At 37.7% G+C, this 22,099-nt stretch overlaps 1 protein-coding gene across 1 annotated transcript in view; it reads left to right on the top strand.

Annotated features, from left to right (window-relative positions):
- Positions 1-12,501, top strand: part of ERBB4 (erb-b2 receptor tyrosine kinase 4) — an 823,165-nt gene extending 810,664 nt beyond the window's left edge. The window contains exons 27-28 of the mRNA XM_084891653.1: positions 376-673; positions 4,219-12,501. Coding sequence (XP_084747779.1) covers positions 376-673; positions 4,219-4,664 — 744 coding nt within the window. The 3' untranslated portion in view covers positions 4,665-12,501. The remainder of the gene's footprint in view (positions 1-375; positions 674-4,218) is intronic.
- Positions 12,502-22,099: the final 9,598 nt, after the last annotated feature.

Here is a 22,099-nt window from a genome sequence, read left to right as displayed (position 1 = left end):
CTATGTTGCTATATGTCATGAAAATTCAGTTCCAATTTTCTATCAAAAATGGACAATTGTGGTGGGGGGGATGTGAAATATGTTTTATGAGATCATGTGGTGGTAGGTGCTTAGTAATATTAAAAGACTGGCTATAGTTCCACATTGTTTTCCATGACGTAAATTTTGAGAAAAATTGAAATTCTAGGTGAGATGAGCCTGTCACGCAAAGCCATTAGCCACCAGGGAAAAATAAGGTACATGAGAACCAACCAACAAACAAAACCTGACATGTTTCTGAAAGACGGGCTTCCGTATCCTTTAGCTTTTCACTTTCATTTTTTACAACTGTTTCTAACCATGACTGTTGTCCGAATGTGTCTCTACCGTTGACAGAACCAGTTTGTGTACCGAGATGGGGGCTTCGCTGCAGAACAGGGGGTGCCCGTGCCCTACAGAGCCACGACCAGCACCATCCCAGAAGCTCCCATGGCTCAGGGGGCCACGGCCGAGATGTTCGATGACACCTGCTGCAACGGCACCCTCCGCAAGCCGGTGGCCCCCCACGTCCAAGAGGATAGCAGCACCCAGAGGTACAGTGCCGACCCCACCGTGTTCGCCCCGGAGCGCAGCCCGCGAGGGGAGCTGGATGAAGAAGGCTACATGACGCCGATGAGAGACAAACCCAAACAAGGTACAGGCTGGGTGTTCAGAAATGATGGCCGTTCTGTGCTCACATCCATCAAAACAAGCCAAGTATACAAGGGGTGAGGCCCAAGCACTGGACTGTGCATCCTTTGTGACCCAGAAACAGACCTGGGCGGCTGCCATCCAGGCTGTAGTGTCTGAACCAGCAGCATCGAGGCAGGGGTGGCTTTTTAGAAAGCAGAGCCTCAGGCCCTGCCTGGGTAAGAGCCTGAATTCTAACAAGATCCCAAGGTATTATTTTAACATGGTCAAGTCTGAGGAACACTCACTGAAGGGTATCGTTCTTGAAATATTGGAATGAGGTAGCATATCACAATATTTCAGAACCATTGTTTTATTGGACTTACTGTGGCGATCGTAAAGATTGGGATTGTTGGCAAAAGTGTCCAGAGATTTTTAATGGCACCAATGAAAGATTTGGTGGATACTTTAAAAATGGTGTCATTTAAATGACCCAGTTTAGTACAGAAAATTATGATTTCTTCTGACACGTTTCTAACATTGAAGTCGTAGCCCTACATATACTTACACATATACCGTTGCGTCTTAAAAATATCCGTACTTTGTGGTTTCATAAAGCACCCTCGTGGTTCCCTCTTATCTACTGTTTTATTTTCCATGTTTTTAGTTAGCCATGGTGAACCACAGTCTGAAACGATCAAATGAGAATGACAGAAATAAACAGTTTGTGTTTTAAAGTGTGAGCTGTTCTGAGCAGTGCGATGAAGTCTCAGGCCGCCCTGCTCTGACCCACTCAGGATGTGTGGCCATGTTGTGCACACTCTCGGCTCATTGTTCACTTAGTAGTCACTAGGTTTTCTGATGGATCGATGATATCAGTGATGGTGCTCAAGCAATCCCTTATTTACTTAGTAATTTCTACGAAGTGCAAGAGTAGGAAGGCTGGCGATTTGGATGCCAATGAAAAGCCATACGATGCTTTCCGTAAGTGAGAAGCTGTGTAGATATAGGTTTCATCTATATGATCCGCATTTTCAGGCATTCCCTGGGGGGGTCTTGGGACATAACTCCCATGAGTGAGGGGAGACTAGTATACAGTGTTAGTGGTGGAAATGTTAAACTCCCAAATCAAGCAACATTTCCATTTGGCAAAAGCCTATTTCCTTCTACATTAAAAGCATCACAGAAAAGAAAATAGATGATTGTTATTCAAAACTGATGATCCTGTCTCAGCATCTTCAGTATCAATAGTAAACTATTTTACAACTCTGTATGAGTCCCATTATGTCCTGCAATCTATGGCTATATTCACTTTTATAAAATGTGAGATACACGTTGTAAATAGTCTATTAAAATATAGATATACATTGAGTGGCCAGGTTATTATGATCTCTGAATGCATTATAAGCTGGCCACTCAGTGTATATCCTATATAATAAAAGGCTAATATGCAAATTGTCCCCTTGACCAGGAGTTCTACCAGCAGGCAGGCCAGCCAACTGCCCATGTCCCCTCCCCCTGGCCAGGCTGGCTAGATCCCACCATGCACAAATTAATGCACCAGACCTCTAATACACACACATACACACACACACACACACACACACACACACACACACACTGAGTGGCCAGATTATTATGCGTTCAGCGATCATAATAATCTGCCCACTCAGTGTATATACCTAGATATGTAGATTCATTTATTTTATATAATGTTTATTTTGTAACCCAGTAGTGACACAAATATAGGTTTTCAGAGGCTTTGTCAGATCCCCCCTGAAAGTAGAATATTCTCTGGGAAGATTCTCAATTCTACCACAGAGTGACTCCTCTATGTATAACCACATGGTTGGTTATGTGTTTTATATTACGATAATAAGTAGATTGTATTGAGAAAAGGTAAAATTATTCAAGGAGAAAGGCAAAGGTATAGACTCACTGTAGAGCATCCTCAGAGTCTGCCTCTGAGTACTAAGAGACCAGATTTCTGTAGAAGGAATGCTTACTAGTAGTTCTGAGAGACCAGAGCATTTTAGTGCAGACATCCCTATACTCTTAATGAAGCAGTTCAGAAATCTGGGGGGGGGGGGAGCAATTTTTGCTTTTTTTTTAAGTTTATTCATATATTTTTTCTTAAAATGACAGTAGCTTTGAGCCCCTTTCAAATTAAAACATTTTATCAAAGGTACAGTTCACCCCGCTCCTGTAGGGGCAATAATGAAAACAGTGCAGAAGAACAAGATGATTACTCGGGAGGAGTTGGAAGACCTGAAGTCTAGTTCATTGCTAATTGTATCCTTCATGCATTATTGAATCTCTGCTTTCTGCCTATAAAGCTGGAAAAATACAGCTTGTATCTCCTTTTCCACAGGATTGATGCAGGATGAAATGAGAGTACCTTGTAGTTATTGAACTGTAGTTCATGTAGTATATGATGATAGATATTCATTACCATCTTTTAACTTGCACATGATGCTAAAAACTTAAGTACATCGAGTACGCCTATATCCAGGGGGAAAAAACCCTGAGTGGATGAGACTTTTTTCTCTACATGTCAAACTAAGTATGGGGGATAGAGAGTTTATTTCAGAATGTTCACATTTTAGTAAAGTAAGAATAGCTCGTGTCATTTTTATGTATATACTAAAAGTCAAGGCAAAAACATGGTCTGTATATTTGAATACATGTCTATATATATATATATATATATATATATATATATAGTCATAATATAGAGAAATTAAACTTGAGAACGACATTAATTAAGAGCATTTAAAAAAATTCTGGGCTAGTACCTATTTTAGATAATTTATTAGATTAAATCACACAAAATAGCCACTAATGGATCATTTCCAACCTACAAAATAGGGATATTTTATATGATTCAAACTAATAGTTTTCTATTTTGTGATTATCTTTAGCCACAGGAAAAATGTTATACTTTATCATGAAGCATAGGTATTGGCAAGCAAGTCACTTAAAAAGCATGTTAGATGTCTACCAGATTTGTTTTAGGAGTTGAATTGTTGTTGTTTTTTATTTTTTAGATGGTTCTCTTCCTATGAAGAAAGTTTTCTGGAGAACATCTATAATCAAATCCTTGTTACTATATAGGCACCACACTAAACCTCACTTGCTAAAAATGCTATTCTCTCACTTCATCTATTGATCTTGGAGTAGAATTGGCTATAGATACTTTGATTTTTCAATATTCTTTAAAATATTTTGATTTCTCCATATTTAGAGGCTATTTAGTCCTTATAGGTTATCTTATCTTCCAACATATGTTTGGATAACTGGCCCCATATGTGAGAGAAACAAATGCAATTAGACAGAAAAAGAACAATCTAGGTGACAGAAAACACTGATACCAGCCCTGCAGGTGTCTTGTCTTGTCCTTGCCATTTTTTGATCCATTTATTTTAATGACAATCATAATCAATAAAATACTTTTATAAGAATTCATGGCTTTCCTGTTCTGAACAAAGAAGCTAACTGTTCTATATAACCTTGCTCTGATTAACCTTTTCCAGGCAGTAGATGTTAACTGATATTTTCGTATCCCGTCAGAATATCTGAACCCTGTAGAGGAGAACCCCTTTGTTTCTCGGAGAAAAAACGGAGACGTTCAAGCTCTGGATAACCCCGAATATCACAATGCTTCCACTGGCCCGCCCAAGGCAGAGGAGGAGTACGTGAACGAGCCGCTGTACCTCAACACCTTCGCCAACACGTTGGGGAACGCCGAGTACCTGAAGAGCACCGGACTGTCTGGGCCGGAGAAGGCCAAGAAAGCGTTCGACAACCCTGACTACTGGAACCACAGCCTGCCCCCGCGGAGCACCTTCCAGCACCCAGACTACCTGCAGGAGTACAGCACAAAGTATTTTTATAAGCAGAATGGACGGATCCGGCCCATCGTGGCAGAGAATCCCGAATACCTCTCTGAGTTCTCGTTGAAGCCAGGCACTGTGCTGCCTCCTCCGCCCTACAGACACCGGAATACTGTGGTGTAGACTCAGCAGTGGTTTCAAGGCGGAAAGACATGCCCACCCCAATGTCCTGCCACTGCTCTTTCTCTTACGGCCTCCCTTCTCCCAAGGCCAGTCGTTTTGCAACTTCCCAGGGGAAGCTGTAGAGATGCGAAGCTAGTTATGTGCTTATCTAACTTGAACATGAGAAGGAAGGACTGAAAGAGAAAGACAGGAAAGACCACACTGTTTCTTCATTTCTCTGCATGGGCTGGTCAGGAGACAGAACCAGCACATGCAAGGCAATACTGCCGGCTGTCAAACTAGTGTTCCAATTTTTTTTCTTTTTTTTCAAATTTCTTTCTATCTTTTTTGAAATGCAGAGTCTTCAAAGACCCATGCTATCTGTTCCTGTCTACAGGAACTGCTGTGTACCAGTTTCAGCATCCCTGAAAGCCCAAATAACCTTTCCATTAGAATAAGAAAAAAGATAACCTTTTCTATAACGTGTAATATAACACATGGAGAATCCCAATTGCTTTCTCTCACTGTTTCTATCCTGACAAGCAAGAGTGGCTAACTTAGCTTCCATTTCTGAATCTACATTCAGAGTTATAATTTAATTACGTTTGGAGGGCTTTCTTGTGTTCTTATTTATTATTTTCCTTTTTGTTTTTGCTTTGCTTTAGTCCTTCATATTGCTACTTTCTCCCCTATTTTTGGCTTTAATTTCTAATTGCAATTTTTTTTTTACATTGATATAAATTGGCAGAATTTAGGAAAGGAAGTGGAATGGCCACTATTTAAAAGATATTGTCTTTTTAAAATTAGAAAGAGAGGCCAAAATGTTAGTCAAATATAGCATCAAATCTCGCTTTTGAGTTTTACACTATTGAACATGTACCACCAACCCCATTCATTTTCATCTTTCAATGTGTTCTTCTCCTATATAAATGACAGTACTTGATAGGCAGTTGGTAATTGTTAAAAAAAAAAAAAAGAAAAAGAAAAAAAGAAGGAAACTAAGAGACAGTTCTGTGTGGTTTATGAAAACTACTGATATTTTCAGGGGTGATCCCATGGGGAATCCATTGAACTGGAAGAAACACACTGGATTGGGTATGTCTACCTGGCAGATACTCAGAAATGTAGTTTGCACTTAAACTCTAATTTTATTTGTTCTCTTTCTGAACTCCATTTTGGATTTTGAATGAAGCAATATGGAAGCAACCAGCAAAATAGCTACTTTAAGTACATTTTTTAAAAAAGTGCTTAAAGAAAGAAAGACTGTGGAAATACCAAACCAAGCAAATGAGGACTTTGGAACAGTACCCAGGGATTATGGTGACAGGGACGGCACGTGATGTACACGTGATATCACATTTGCTACGCAAGGAAAGTTGTCCATTTTGTATTGATATATTGGAAATTAAGAAATGCAAGCAAGGATGGGCTTGAATCCCATGGAATTTCTAGTATGAGACTCTATTTATAATAAAGGGAAGGTAACTCTTTGCACATAAATTGGTATAACAAAAAAGAAAGACAAGCATTCACAGCTTAGAGATAGGTCCTTGGGTCAAAACTTGTAAATAAACCTGAAGAATATTCTCATGTGATTATTTTAATATTCCACATACTAATCTTTTGATACTTTATATAATAACTCCTTTCCTCAAACACAGCATCCTAGTTCTAGGACCATCTTTATTATATATTGTTTCACGAGAACACTGCTGCGTTAAGATGAGTAATGGGTACAGTTGGTAGGAATGAGTCTCCAGAAAAGGGAACCTCAGGTCAGTTATCAGGAGAATTGGATATGTCTCTTTTCTAGGAAAATCCATCCCAAGTCATTTAGATTTAATTTTTTTCTAATGTTGGCATTGTGGGATCCAATTTGACTTTATTATAAGAAACAATTAGACTAAAAATCTCCAATGTTAAAACAGAGAGTTTGGGAGGGGAGGGGGGATGCAAAAGAAAAAATATATATAGGTCTCTGCTTATTTTGAAAATGTAAATCCATTAATACCTTCAACTTATTTTTTTTCAATTAATATTTATTTAGAGTCTATTAAAAGCACTGTGTTATGGGGTAAATACTGAGATAAATGTAATATTGTACCTAACTTAAACATTTTAGTCTAGATATATTTGGGATGACACTTGAATTTCTTAATAAATTTAAAGAATAAGATTGCATGAACTTTTTGTGAGTAGTCGTCATAAAATCAGCTGTTAGTTAAAAGATCTCTAGTGAATTCATTTGAGACACAAATGAAAGATCCTACAAGTTACTGAAATATACGAATAGGATAGTTTCAATGCTATCATCTAAGCACAAACCGGTCTAGAAGGATGTTGCATCACTGGCCTGTTGGCCTGCCTGGATTCTAACTTGATCATTACATCAGCAGTCGATGTTGGTCTTTGGCCAAGAATGTTGGAGGCATTCGGATCAGTTTTGTTCTACGTTATGAAAAGAGAGGTAAGCTAAAAGCGTGAGGAAAAGCAAGGAAGGGATTTCTGAGATCCTTTCTGGAAAAGTTCAGCCATAAATTTTCCAAGAATAACAGCTTAGAGCACTCTCACCCATTCAGAGGAATCTCCAGGAAAAGGGGACCTCACTTCAGTACTTATCAAAATTTAAATATAAACCTCCAACTTCTGGATAAATCTATACCAACTTGGCATTGACAGCACGCTTGTTGAATACTAGAGCTTGATTTTTTTCTTTTGATTTACAGTATTTATATGTTGTTTTTTTGTGATATGGAAAGCACAATCATTTATTTTGTGGAAGGATAGAACGATATATTTTTTTTACTCTTAAGGTAATAGAAATGTATCCAGTGAGTGTAATCTTCATCCTAAGAACATGAGACCCTTGGACATCAAGTAATCTTCCACTAATAACTGGAGATAGATGTGAGTAGAACCTAAAATGTTTAATGAGGGCTCCACGCCCTTGTTCCTTTTGAGTGCTTTGTGTAGCACATACTTGATTTCAGATGTTTTAGGGTTTTCCTTTTGTTAGATACTTGTTCCCCTTGGAAAACATATTTCAGAGTGGATGAGAAGGAGAAGAAAAATTTCATTTGTTCCAAAGAATAAGTTGGTGAGCCCAGTGGAGCGTAATGTTCCAATGCCAATCAGAGCCTGAACGGTGCATTGGAATATCATGTTCCTGAGGCTAGATGTATCCGTGCTAATATGCAGAATCAATTCAGTAAATTTGAAGAAAATGACTAATAAAGTTGCACAAACTATATTTTTTAAATCACCCAGTTTTGTAGTTTATACCTACTTTAGGGAATCCTATTTTCAAGTATGAAAAGCAGTATAATGGAAAGGTTGTTGAAAGAAGTGCTTAGACAGGTGAGGAAAGATGTTCTGTAAACCAGGGTAGACAGAGAACCACAAAGTACCCCGCACCATGCGGAAGTGCTTGGGCTGCTGAGCAGCGGTTGGTTTTCCAAATGTTAGTGGCACAGGTTAGGATGAGAGCTCTTAAGTAATAATTTTGAAATAGCATTAAAAAAAAGGAAATACTCCTATTATATTAAAAGATGCAAAGTAAAAACAAGGGACTCTCTCTTAGTATATCAAGAAGAATGAGTATCTGTAGCTTCAGAGAAGAAAGAGTATCCTTCTAAGACATGTTATAATGTGTGCTAATAGCTTCTAAAGGCTGGACATGGCATGAAGGTCAGGACTATGCCCAATGCCAAGGACAGACCCTAAAGGACTGTGAGGTCTGCTATCTAAAGTGAGAGGGACTATCGGTGTGCTTCTGGAAGTGTCGAAAGTAACAAGAAAAATTTAATTCTTTAAGCCCGACAGGGAAGGATGTAAATACAAGTTTTTTCTAGCTATCTAACCTTTATTTAAAACTTGAATTCTCCATCCATCTATAAATGTTGATTATTTAACTAGTGTATGTAGTTCATAAGGTACTAGGAAGGGTGATCACGAAAGCATGTATATAACTGGGCAGGCCGTGAAAATGCTGTAAGGTGTAGATTTAGTTAGGTCATCAGACATTAAATGATTTTAATATTATTAAGTATTGATACATTAAGATAGAAAATTAACCACACAATACAATGTAACAAAATAAAATGCAGGATATGAGAGTGTAGGATGGATTTTGCAAAGTAAAAGATAAGTTTACCCCTTAAAATTGCTGTTTGTTAGGTATATCTGAAAGTAGGCATGTAGAGAGCTGGTTCCACGTGTAAAACGGCTTTAAAGAACTACACTTTTTTTTTTCTCATACCCTTACTCCTTTACCTTTTTAAAAAGGTACTAAGTGTAAAGAGACATTGTTAAAATGTGTTTTGCAAGCACCACCTTGAAGAGTTTAACAGGCAAACATGTTAATATGACTTGAAGTGAGAGGTCTCCGAATGAAGTCCGGGAAATGTAAATGTTCTGTTGCCTTAGGCAGAGACAAAGAATGAGCGGTGCCATTTACCAAGCAAACAAAACATTTAATTTGTGACATGTCCTTTCTTTTTCCTTGATACCTCCATTTCCTAAAACAAACAGGAATTAGTTAACAATATTCTAATGAAGAAATGCTAAAACCATTTCCAACTGCTGTTTCTCCATTATTTTGAACTCCAATTATTAGACTGATTATTGTAATACAGCAAACCAGAAATCCAGGTGTGTAAGCAGCTAGTTGTTAAAAAAAAATCATCAGATAAATTCACTCCTATAGATACTATGGACAGAATTCTGCTGTGCCTCTGGTGTATATGGAATTTTGAAGGACTGCCTTGAAACCATGTCTATACATAAAGGCAGATTCATGTCTTCTAATTGCCATTTGCTTAAGAAAGAATAGCACTAGAGAGATAGATTGGGCATAATTTAAAATACTGAGATCAGTGGAGGCCTTACTATTACAGATATTTCAGTGGGGCCAGGTTTTATATTTCTGGGTAGAATTAATACAATATTCTAATCCCATGATGTCTCTGCAGTTGTCTCTACAGTTACAACCGTAAAGCTGTTGTGGGCACCTTGTTGGGTCAGGAAAACCTTGTCTTTGTGTGGGCAAGTGGCTTTTAACACCACAGGCTGCTTTGTTATGTTCATTAACAGAAAAGGCCCCATTAAAAAAAAAAAAAGTAGAAAATTCAGACACTCTGTTCAAATCCCCCTGATTTTGTAAAAAATGTAGGCTGTGCCACGTTTGCGGGCCCCTGCCTCACCTTCCCGACCAGGTGATGTTTGGGCAGAGAGAATGCTCTCTGGTCATGAGCTGAAAAGGCTCCAAGCCCCCATTTCAGGGGTGTTCTCCTGCTTTCCCTGGAAAATGCCCTTTGACCCTCCGTTTTAGAAGTGATTGATTGTCTTGGTAGGTATCACAGAAATGCTCATTTCTCTCTGGACCTTTGAGGAAAATACAATACTATCCTCTTCCCTTACCCATTGGCACAACCACCTGCATTGTCTTCACTCCTCCCCCCTCTCCCCCCCCCCCCCCCCCCCCCCCCGCCACCCCACTCTAGTTTGGAGTGGTCGTCTCGATGCTGTTCCTCTCTTAAGCCATAGTGGATCTCCGCGGGCCCACACCCTGCTTTGTGAAATAGTGACTTAGCCTCTGCTCGGGCATGCCTGGCTTCTTCATAAAAGACCCCAGCGATTTGGACATGATTTGAACTATGTACAAATAAATCACTGCACATAGTATACTTTGTGATATTAATTTTTGCTTCGTGTCTTTCCATGAAGATGGATTCCTTTACTATGTCCTTCTCACGAGTCAGCCCCGTGATGAATTTTGAAACTCACATAGGAGCACATGCCCTGGGTAGGGTCTTCGATTTCATCTTTTCACGAAAACCTTGCATATCCCTGAGAAGTTAGTCTTGCCAGCACGTTAACTTATTGACTTCATCTTATTTTATTCCTGATGGCAAATGTTGTAGAGCTGTTATATTTCTCCCCCCACACACACAAATGAAGTCTTAGTATCCTAAAAGGGAAAGGCTATTCAGCTTTGAGAATCTCCCGTAATCTTTTGTTAGTTTATGCATCCATCTAAGAAATATGTAATGAGTGCAATTTCACTGTAATGGAAAGTCACGTTGTCTGCGAGGTTGCCATTCTTCCTCTGCTTATGCTCTCCAAGGACATTTTTTCTTTCAAGACTCTAATGAGTTTGACCCATATGAGGCATGGTTATATTTGTACAGCTACACAAATGAAAGAAAACAACGTCTCATACCTGTGTAGGCGATAGTCTAACTGGCCCAAGCCACTTTGCCTTGACTGCTGTTTTTACCCCTGCTGTGTGACGTTTGCCCCAGCCTGTAGCCTTTTGAAGGAAAGCAAATCATACATCCTATATATTGACATAACATGATTTTCGGATTCCATTTCCAGATTTTTCTGTTGAGGAAGGGTTGTGCTTTTTTTCCCTCGCGTGGAAGTCGTTTTCCTGTATATTTCTGGATCTCTCAGGGGCTGGGAAGAGGGAGTGGAGGGTCTGCACCATAGCACTCCAAGAACCCTTTCGGGATTATACAGTAATCAGCTACGAAAGTTATTTTCTCAATGTAAATACGTGAGCTGTTCTTTTCAAGCAAGGTACTTTGACATATGTAGCATACATGGGTACTGCTGTTAAATGGGTCGATTACTAAGCAGAGCAGCTGTGCAGGGGCAGCTAACTTTGAATGCACATCTCACTGGCTGTTGCGTCTACATCTCATGTTGTGAGGAGCTGCAGGGACTTGCATCGCTGCATGTCAAAACCGCATTGTCTCACGGTACGACTGGTGGTTCATGTCTTTCTTGAGCACCATGGTAACATGATCAAATGAAAATGAGACCAATCTGTAAGGCAATTCATAGCACACACACAAAAAAGTCCTGTTGTATCTTCTCTCAGACACTCATCTCATACACATATCAACATAATGACTAAGATCAGTTCAGGTATTCATGGGAGACGCTACCAAAAAGACAGAGGCTTAAGGCATTTTATACGTTTGTATTCATTTCCTCATGTTCTTCACATGTAAAGAGAAAGCAAGCCCTCTCTCTGATGAAGTTCCTTCAAAGGACAGGGTGCAACAACACCTAGTTGGTAAGCCATCAGTGTTTCATTTAAACCCCAGTGTTCAAAGTTAGCTGCCTTTGGAACTAAACAAAAAATACTACTGTATGTTTGAAAATGTGAATAGTATTTTTATAGCTTGTTAAAGACATGGCTAGTTGCATTTGTAAATAAGAATAATGTCGCTTTGACTTTCTTTTGTGGACTTCTTCATTTGGAACATAATTGTCCTTAGGGTTGATTTGTATATAAGTAACCAGCTTGTGATTGTTTCTTTTGGTTGGAAGTTATAATTTTGACATTACTTGTGATTCTGTGTTCAGCACTATTGTGACACGTTCAACCTCTGTGCTCGCTTACACAATAGGATATGACAATTGTGTGTTGTAAAATGTTATTTTGATTTTTTTTCTATTTTGTCTATGAAGGATTATGCACTTAACTCATACTAACTTTTTTAATGTTAGGTATATTTTTAGTATAATTTCCCTTAATCTTTTTTCTTCTGTAACCCTTCACCCCCCTTGTTTTCCTCTTCTCCCTACTTCTGTTGTTATTTGAAAATGAGAGACACACTGTCTTTTACATTTCTGTAATTAGGCTTCTCAGTTAGTTCTCAAGGATCCTTTTTAGGCTCTTGGGAAAGAATTGTACCTGTTCAAGGCAATTATAGAATGCGACCTGCTTTGCCTCATTCCGTACTGATCATCCCAGCTGAACAATTTGAAAACTGTTCTGCTTTTTTGTTACATGAATCTGTCAGAAATATATTTTTAATTTAATATAAATGAAATTCAATAAAATATGAAACAAATTTTCTCTTCAGTGTCAGAAATTTGTTCTAAGAAAAAACAATTGGGGAGAGGAAGGTTTGTTCTGGTTTAATAATCTGAAGATGTGTGATGAGCGTATTTTTGTTCATAGTTATGAATCTCATTCATTATTCCCAGGAACCCTCTGGTTGTTTGAAATGTGATACATTCCATATGTTTTTACCACCCAGTGCAAATGCTTACGGATGTGTATAGACTACTCATCTGGATGCTTAATTAACTGTGGTTGGTTTGTTTCTTTAGAAATTTAAAAAAATAAAACAACAAATATTGGGTAGGTTGTATCCAAAATCCATTAATTTTTTTCTCTTTTTTCAGGGTTAAACCTCTATTTTATTTTTATTAAATAAAAATTAATTTATTTTTTTATCACCATTTATCTCCCTTACACCCTCCTCTACCCACCCACACCTCTCTAACCCCACAGGTACCACGCTGTTATCCCTTCCATGATTTATTTATTTTTTTCTTTTTGCTTAATCCCTCTCCCTTCCAGCCCTCCCCCACACCCTCTTGAGCTGTCAAGCTGCTCTCTATCTATGAGTCTGTCACTATTTGGTAACTGGTGACTGGTGACTTGAGACAAGCCCACAGACATGTGTGGGAGTGATTTCAGAGACATTGATGACATGAACAAGATCTCTCAGCACCTTCTTATTCCAATTTTCTTATTTTTAATACTGTTTCTTACCCCTTCATACTTCCACACAATAAGAACTTTAAGTTTTCAATAACTTCTCATTTAGGAATATATTACTGTTCGGAATGGTTATTTGATTATATATGGTATCAACTGAGTCAGTGGATAGCAACTGTTTTTCAGCAATATTGGTATTGGCATTAAAGATCAGGTATTAGTACTAAAGAGCCTGTTGATCACACTGCCTGCTATTTGCATGGACATGCACACATTCTCTCCCTTAGATGTTTGGGCCCATTTATCTGAGAACATTTCATAGTATTCACAGTAACATATGTCAAAGCGCTCTGTATTTTAAGCCGTTGATGAATTGAGGAAGAGGAAGAAATCACTTGTGTTTCTAATGCTTTCAGGCACAGGTGACATTTCCAATAGCACCATGTTATTTCACAGCAGTCGTAGGACTCACTAATTAATACTGCTTTATCAGGTATAAACTCATTCTGCATATGTTGGTTCATTTGACTTACTATACAATTTTTGTTGGAATAATCCTAGTCATCCAGATAAGAAAAATAAGACAAATCTATAATTATGTGACCATTACCAAGAGGTGGTTCTCACCCTCAAAACTTTATCTTCTGATAAAGAAATATATTTCTTCCTCTAATTAACATTTCTCTTTATCCCTCTGCTAAAAAAAAAAAAAGAACTTTAGTCTGATAGAAGCATGCTTTATGCTAACACACTGACTTATTTTAAAAGTACCAGTGGCCTTCATTAGATCCTTGACAAATGTTCTTCTGATACTACTGAACACTTCACTTCAGCTTCTCGAACTACCCAACAGAAGCTCACTTATGACGGATAGTCAGGTTTATTTCATTAAAGAAAGAAAATTTTAACATAATCACGAGTAAAAATATTTTTAAAATAATTATGTAGAGCCCTGGCTGGTGTAACTCGGCCATTAGAGCATCAGCCCTCGCACAGAAGAGTTTTTGGGTTATATTCCCAGTCAAGGGCACTCCCTGGGTTGCAGGTTTGATCCCAGCCCCAGCCAGGTGTGTGAGGGAGGAAACTAATCAATGTGTCTCTCTCATGTTACTATTTCTCTCTTTCTCCTTTCCACTTTTTCCCTCCCTCCTCTCTATAAAATTACTATATGGTCTACTGGTTGTGTCCTTTTCTCAGGGTCTTATAAATCTGTTCTGTAAAAGAACCACTGGGCTCCTACATATTTCAGAGACTATAGTATACCAATATGCTAATCTTTAGCAATATTTTTAATTGACATTACTGATAACAGAAGTCAAACCTCTCATGAAGTACTTAAATTATAAACAAATTGATAAATTGTCTAGAGTTTATTACATGATACATGACTATAGGATACAATGTTGGAAATGCTTAAATAAAATAATATGATCCTGGAACAATATCCAAATTTCAATTAAAATGATGATGATAAGAGGAAAATGATTATGAAGAAGCTGTGAGGTATACAATAGAATAGATGGTTAAAAATAAAATGAATGTAAAAATTCAAAGTATTCTCTTCTAAGATTTGTGAATTCACAATTCACAATTGTTTAACTTTTTTAAGCTCTTTGGAAAGGTTTATATATTATAAAGAGAGAGAGAATATATTCCACAAAATATTTACATATATTTATGTTTCAGAAATTCATATAGAATTTCTATTTTAAGGATTACAAGCCCCAAGATGTCAATCATATTATAAGTTACACTCATAAAATTCTAAACTGAACAGGTGCATGGTTAGCTAATTGTATTTCCCTTCACAGTGCTATCAGGCTGCATGAGGAGCCTTGGGGATCAAAGCCACCAGACAACCATCTTAAGATTAGAAACAGAGGACTGACACCCAGATAGGACTTTTAGAGCCATAAACAGCACAGTTCACTACAAGATCGCAATCAGGAGATTATAAACCACATGGTACACATGAGATGTGAAAATTGAAATTCCTGCTCTGGCAGGTTACCCATAGATTTTTAAAAGAAAACTACCCATCTTGCAAACCTGTTTCTACTTACTTATAATTCCAAGATGAGTAGACTGTTCTACAAAATAATATAGTCCATGTTTTCTGCCTCTTTTAGAAACAGTAAAATAAAGATTCCTAGCTTTAAATACATACTCTGTTAGCTGCTCACCAGTTCCTATTGCAAGAGGCATAAACATAGCCTACAATATCTTGAAGATAAATCCTTAATTTTTCATTCTAGTTACTTTAAATTCTTTCTTATATCGTTGTCTTCCATGTAATACAGGGAATTATTAAATCATCTTGACTTTAACTATATGCAAAGTTATTATATTAGTGTGGATTTCCAGCTATTACAATAATAACCATATTAAAATAGTAATAGGTATTGATTAAAGACTCCCTATATGTATGATCCTCTGTTAAGAACTTTATGCTTATTGTCTCAATTTAATGTTCCCTACAACCTTATGTCACATTAGTTTTCTCTTTTCATAAATGAGAAAAGTAAAATATTAGAAAGATTAAAAAAAAAAAAAAGCTTATCCAAAGCCACCCAAAAAGTGACATCACTGGGACATAAAGCCATGTGATATCAAAATATTTTTACACTAATTTGTTTTCTAATAAATAACTTTTCTGTTTAACACATACAGTTGGGAGTTCGAGGACATGGAGAATCAAATGTATGTATTGATCTATATCTTTGTATACAAGGGATTCAAGCATTGTAGATTTTGATATCCTCAGCAGGTCCTGAACCAAACCCCCATGGATACCAAGAGATAAGTTAAGATTTTTTGTGTTTTTTTTGTTTGGGGGGGAGAAGGTGTCAAAATTTATAAGCAAATTTTCAATCTCATGGGGGTTCACCATTCCTAAGCTCCTATTTCTTCAAGGGTCAACTGTATATGTCTATAATATTAATAATGGTATAGGAGGTATGGTTTTTCCTTATACATTTAAACTCAGTTACATAATACATTTAATTTCCTTAGTGTCTTTCACAAATTTCCATTTTATCTAGAAGTAGAAAACATAAAGTGACCAATTAAAAAATGTTCAGAATTAATTCAAAATATACTCAGCCAATTTAAAGTTTCCCCATCATTTCCTATCAGGGGTTACTTTTCATTCTGGAGGCCTATATTGGTAAACATTTACAAGATTCTGTAGCCATGATAAATAACTGGGAAATATCCTTGGCTTATCATTTAAAAGCTAATTTCTGTGGTGCGTCAAACTGCTTTATCTCAAATGATACCTTAGGAGACCAGATTACCTTTATCTTGTGTCTCATCTATCTCAACATGTTACCTCTATGATTGCCAAAACAGAGAAGCAAGTATAATATTAGGGAGTTTGAACAAAGACTTTTTACTGCGACAGCCCAGAAAATACATATCTCTTCTGCTCATAGTTCATTGGTAAAAACTAGTCACTTGGTCCTGCCCAGGTCCAAGGGAGCTGTGGAGCACATAGATATTGAGTGAATATAATTTTTCTGAGACATTGCTAATGTAGCATTATGACATTGAAGGGTACTGTCTAGCCCTTAGCCAAATCTATGATGGTATGTGTTAGGATATTCTCTATAGATCTGATGGTTTGTAATGGTCATTCTTTTACTCTGTCTTCCACTGAGATGTCTACTTTCCCACCTAGTATTCTGTCATTTGACCTAATGCAAATTCCACTGTCATATGCCCTTAATGTGACCAGCATCTATAGACTCTCTTGCAAATCCCAGACCTTTCTAGAGGAAACATTAAGATATGCTTCCCCATAATACCTGAAGCTCACCAGGCTGATACATCTACCCTGTTACATCCAATCCAAGGGCAAGTAAAATTTTGTGTGGCTCCTTCTCTACATTCATGTGACTAACTATTGGCATTTCTAAATTTAACCTGAGGGAGGGTGCAAGACAAAATTACATTTCTATGGATAGAATCAGATTTTATTCAAGGAAATCCACCACAATATGTCATTTTCTTCTTTATCTTAGGTCTTCCTTCTTAACATCTAAGGATTTTTAAAGATTGCAAAGTGGGATTGGGGGGGGGAAGATAAGCATTGTTTCTCTCCAATCAATATTTTTCTAAATGGTGAATTGAAAGGCCAAGATTTTTGTTTTCCAATTCTGTTCCCCGTAGTATCACGAAGGTCTTCTATCTTATATCTTGAAGAAGTGTTCCTCAAAGCATAAAAAAAAAAAAAAGTAGGAATGGGGGCAACTCAACCTACATGATAGGTATTGTGCTAAGGAAATCATATACATTATCTCCCTTCATCTTTATAAATTATAAGGTAAGAGCTGTATTTTAACAGTTGTTGATTTCTGATGATGGTGGGACATAGTAAATTACCTCTACACAGAAATGAAAAGCAGAATTGTTTATTGATTACAGCTCTGTCAGTGGGTGAAAGGCTGCCAGGCAAGGCCACACAGGCGGTTGTACCTGGGGAAAGGGTAATGGCCTGTTGGAAATGCAGGAGTCAGCTTATGAATGGCATACTGGGCCAACTTTGATATGTTTCTTAGATTTCATGTCAATTTATTATTTTTGTTAACTGTGGAAGGGGGATTCTTGGGGAACACCTGAAATAAGAATTTTCAGAGGCCCTCATGGGAGGATAAGGTAGTGTAGAAAGCTTTATTTCTGTGAAATTAAGTGCCTGAGTTTCCAAGTTCTCATTTCCCATTGAACAAATATAGCAGTGGCTTCCTCAGAGGTAGAATCAAAGGCAGTGTCCAGAAATGTCACTCCATATTGGAGCCGGGTTCCGTCCAGCTCTTAGTCCTTGTTCCCAATTGCAATCCATCAGTCTATTACATGTGGGTGCACATGGCTATGGAGGAAACAGGCAAAGGCAAGGAAGCCAAGAAAGTCAAGAGAGCCAAAGCCAAGAGCACCAAGGAAGCAAGCTTCTTTGTTTAGGGCAGTGGTCTGCAAACTCATTAGTCAACAGAGCCAAATGTCAACAGTACTATGATTGAAATCTCTTTGAGAGCCAAATTTTTTAAACTTAAACTTCTTCTAAGGCCACTTCTTCAAAATAGACTTGCCCAGGCCGTGGTATTTTGTGGAAGAGCCACACTCAAGGGGCCTAAGAGCCGCATGTGGCTTGCAAGCCGGTTTGCCGACCATGGGTTTAGGGGATTATGTATTCCTAAATTTTCGAGGGTTTGCACTGTCCCTGTCCATTGTAGCCAATGATCTTTATTCCTTGTGCATGTATCCATTTCCCCAGTGATCTATGGGGAGTGGTCACTATAATGTGTGGCTTCCCCCTTGCCCCTTTCCTATTATTAATAAGTAGCTAATTACAATAGTATCCTTTTGAATAGTTCTGCTGACCTAACAAGAGGCCATCCTAGATATTTGGCATCTGGGGCCTCTTGCAGTTAGTTAGATGTGTGCATGTGACCCAGGAGCGTCGAGCCTGATAAGGGGGAGGGTGTCGGAGTGTAGACTTGGCAAACTTCCCACAATGAGCATTGAGTTTTTAGCCATGCTTTCAAAACTGGGTCAATACAGCACTTGCGAAATGTTATATTAAATTTTAAAATAATCCACATAGAATATTTTGCAAATATGGGATTATTTGCTATTGCGTTTCCCCGAAAATAAGACAGTGTCTTATATTAATTTTTCTCCCAAAGTTGCACTAGGTCTTATTTTCAGGGGATGTCTTATCTTTCCATGCGCTAGGTCTTATTTTTGGAAGATGTCTTATTTTCGGGGAAACAGGGTATATATGATTTATTAACTTATTTTCCTCCTTTAAAATAACATAACCATTCCTCAAATTCATAAACATTCTTTGAAAAGTTTGTTGATGATATTTGCATATTCCATTGTCTGAATATATTAAATTTTTAACCAAATTTTTTATCGATGACATCTACATTTCTCTGGTCTTTCACCTACATCATACATTATTTTCTTCAGACAAACTTTTAAAGTAGAATTCTGGAGTCAGTCAATGTGCACATTTTTTCACAAACTATGAAAGAATGTTTTAATTTGCTGTGATTTGCATGTCTGGCTTTTGGGGGAATCTTTCTGGACAAATGTAGGGTCATTTAAATCCAAATAACCCACAGGGTACCACTTTTGCCTATTCAAGTCTCAGAACTCTGTGCATAAGTGTGGCTAAGGGTATTGCCTTTGAGCTTCCTCTCACAGTATCTTGTCCTGTGTGTGTGTGTGTGTGTGTGTGTGTGTGTGTGTGATTTTATTTATTTATTTATTTATTTATTATTTACTTACTTACTTACTTACTTATTTGTTTGTTTGTTTGACATAAAATAGGACCTGGAGGGGAGGATTTCTCTATTTCAGGAAGCTCCCTCATCCTCTCTGGCAATATTTTACCCAAGGGACAATATGTTTGATTATATTCTAGTGGAGAAGTGAGCAGGGATGGGTTGCCAGGCTAGAGAAAATTGATCTGAGATCAGAGGCCGAATTGTCCTTCCGTATAAAATGGTCTTTAACACAGGAGTCCATTGAGCAGGACACTGGTTATGAAGCCATAGAGATGTCTTTCCTTAATTTGAATTACATCCTCCTGAACCGTGCAGAGTTGCATTAGTTTTGTGATATAACCTTGCGGGATTTGAAGCAGATTCCTTCAGCATTCATTTGGCAGCTCTCAGATAAGCCAGCTGGCATTGCTGCTACTTTGTGCTGGGATCCATTCTTTCTTTTTTCCCCTCCATTCTTTCTCCATTAAGGATGCCATGGCTGCTGCAGCAAGTCAAAAACTATAACAGATTATATTTAATTTTCTGCTTTAAAAAGCATGGGGTTTTAATAGCTGCACTTTAAAGACCAGGTTCTTACACTTCCTTATACATTTTTAAAACCGCACATATTATGCAAATACCATCGCTTTTCCTCTAAAAGTCTTAGTGGCTTAAAACTCTTCGAGAAGTAATATCAATTATTTTCAACAAAAAAATCAAGCTCACATAAAAAGTGATAATGTAGACTTGAAATACCAGTGAGACCCTGCTACCCTTTTGATGGGATTTGAGGTCAAACTCACCCCCTTTCAAGTTACCACTAAAACTGCTTCCATTCCATTACCTACCTTTACCCAATAATGGCCGCTGCTACTATTTTTATATCTATTTTTCACGTTGATAACCTTGCTTTGAATGCAATAAAAATAGCCTCCGTTGAAGAATTTAAGATGAGGAATTTCCAAATGATCTAAATCATGTGGGTATTTCCACTAATGGTCTGTACCAAAAGGGCTTTGAAATAAAACCCTAGCCTAGAGAAAGCAAGACCCTGGATAACGGAGAGCTTCTCAAGCTCTATAGAGATTCTTTCCCAAGAAGGCAAAGGGAAATAAAGTATTTATAATAATTTCTTAAAGTTTTAACTTTTTAATAAAACATATTTTTATTGGTTTCAGAGAGGAAGGGAGAGGGAGCAAGAGATAGGACATCAGTGATGAGAGAGAACCATTGATTGGCTGCCTCTGGCACAGCCCCCACTCTGGGGATCCGGCCCGCAACCCAGGCATGTGCCCTTATCAAGAATAGAACTGTGACCTCCTGGTTCATAGGTCAATGCTCAACCTCATAGCCATGCCGGCCAGGCTAACTTTTCTTTCTGGTTATTGAGCAGGCATGATTTAGTTTAGCATAGAAATGAGGAATGATCATTTTATGGCATGAGAGATTAAATGCTTATTAAACAGTCTACTCCCCTAGAATAGAAGTACCAGAGAAGTGCCTCTAATTACCTGATTGTTAGAATATGCTGTTAAGAAGATAGAAGCACCACAATAGCTGTTAAGCCTGATAGAAACCCCTAATTCCCCGGCCAAATTAGAGAAAAGGGGGAAACTAAAGCTTTTAACTGCAAAGCTGTTTTGCAAGTGAAGGTGGTGGTTGCTTTGTGTTTTAGCTCCAAGTACTATATCACAGCGAATTTCCATTTATGTTTCTCCCGGGGCGCTAGCTATACAGATAAAATCTTCCCGGGAAAACTCCCTTTTATTTTAATGCTATGAGTGTTGGCAAGTCAAATGCCCGCGCTGTAAATGCTTGACTAACTCAAATCAAACTCTCTCAATAGATAAATGTGTAATCTGGACGCAGGTGAGCATTTTATATTTACTTTGAAAAAGTAAAGGTCATTTAGCTCTTCAAGGCGTATTTTTAAATATTCCAATTTCCCTAGGTGCCAACTATTTGTTTTTTTTAATACCTTCGATATTTTACACTCACTATCCTGGAAAGGTCATTTAATCCTCTTTACTGGAAATGTCCATGTTTCTCATTGTTTATTTGGAATATAAGATTATGTTAACTTGCATATAACATGTCAGAAATAGATGTGCACTAACTTACACAGAGTAAGTTCACAGCCCTGGGTTGTATGTTGGATGACATTTTCCCTGCTTTCCATGTCTTTATAGTTCTCCCTGGCAAACACTGGTTTTCAAATTTTGTTTCATTCATCATTGAAATGTTGACACACATGAAAAAAAAAAAAACCTGCATTAAATACATATCCCAACATGTTTTAGATTTTCGTGAACAATAATGCCAATCAGCACAAGATTTCACTTATTTAATGCACTTACTGGTACACTGTGTTTTTTAAAACATCTTTTTAAAAGTAGGATGAGAGTCACCCTTTTTAAAATTGTATTTCTATAGCTTTAAAATTTTGTACTTACAAAGTAAGTGGTAAAAATATTCTTCTAGAACAGTGGTCCTCGACCTTTCTAATGCCCTGACCTTATAATATAGTTCTTCATGTTGTGGTGACCCCCAACCATAAAATTATTTTCGTTGCTACTTCATAACTAATTTTGCTACTGTTAATGAATCGTGATGTACATATTTGTGTTTTCTGATGGTCTTAGGCTCTACAGCAGAGGTTCTCA

Source organism: Pipistrellus hanaki (assembly GCF_964339955.1).
Source record: "Pipistrellus hanaki genome assembly, chromosome: 8".
Classification (NCBI taxonomy): domain Eukaryota; kingdom Metazoa; phylum Chordata; class Mammalia; order Chiroptera; family Vespertilionidae; genus Pipistrellus; species Pipistrellus hanaki.
The sequence above is the reverse complement of the archived record's forward strand: the minus strand, read 5'-3'. Positions and strand labels throughout refer to the sequence as shown.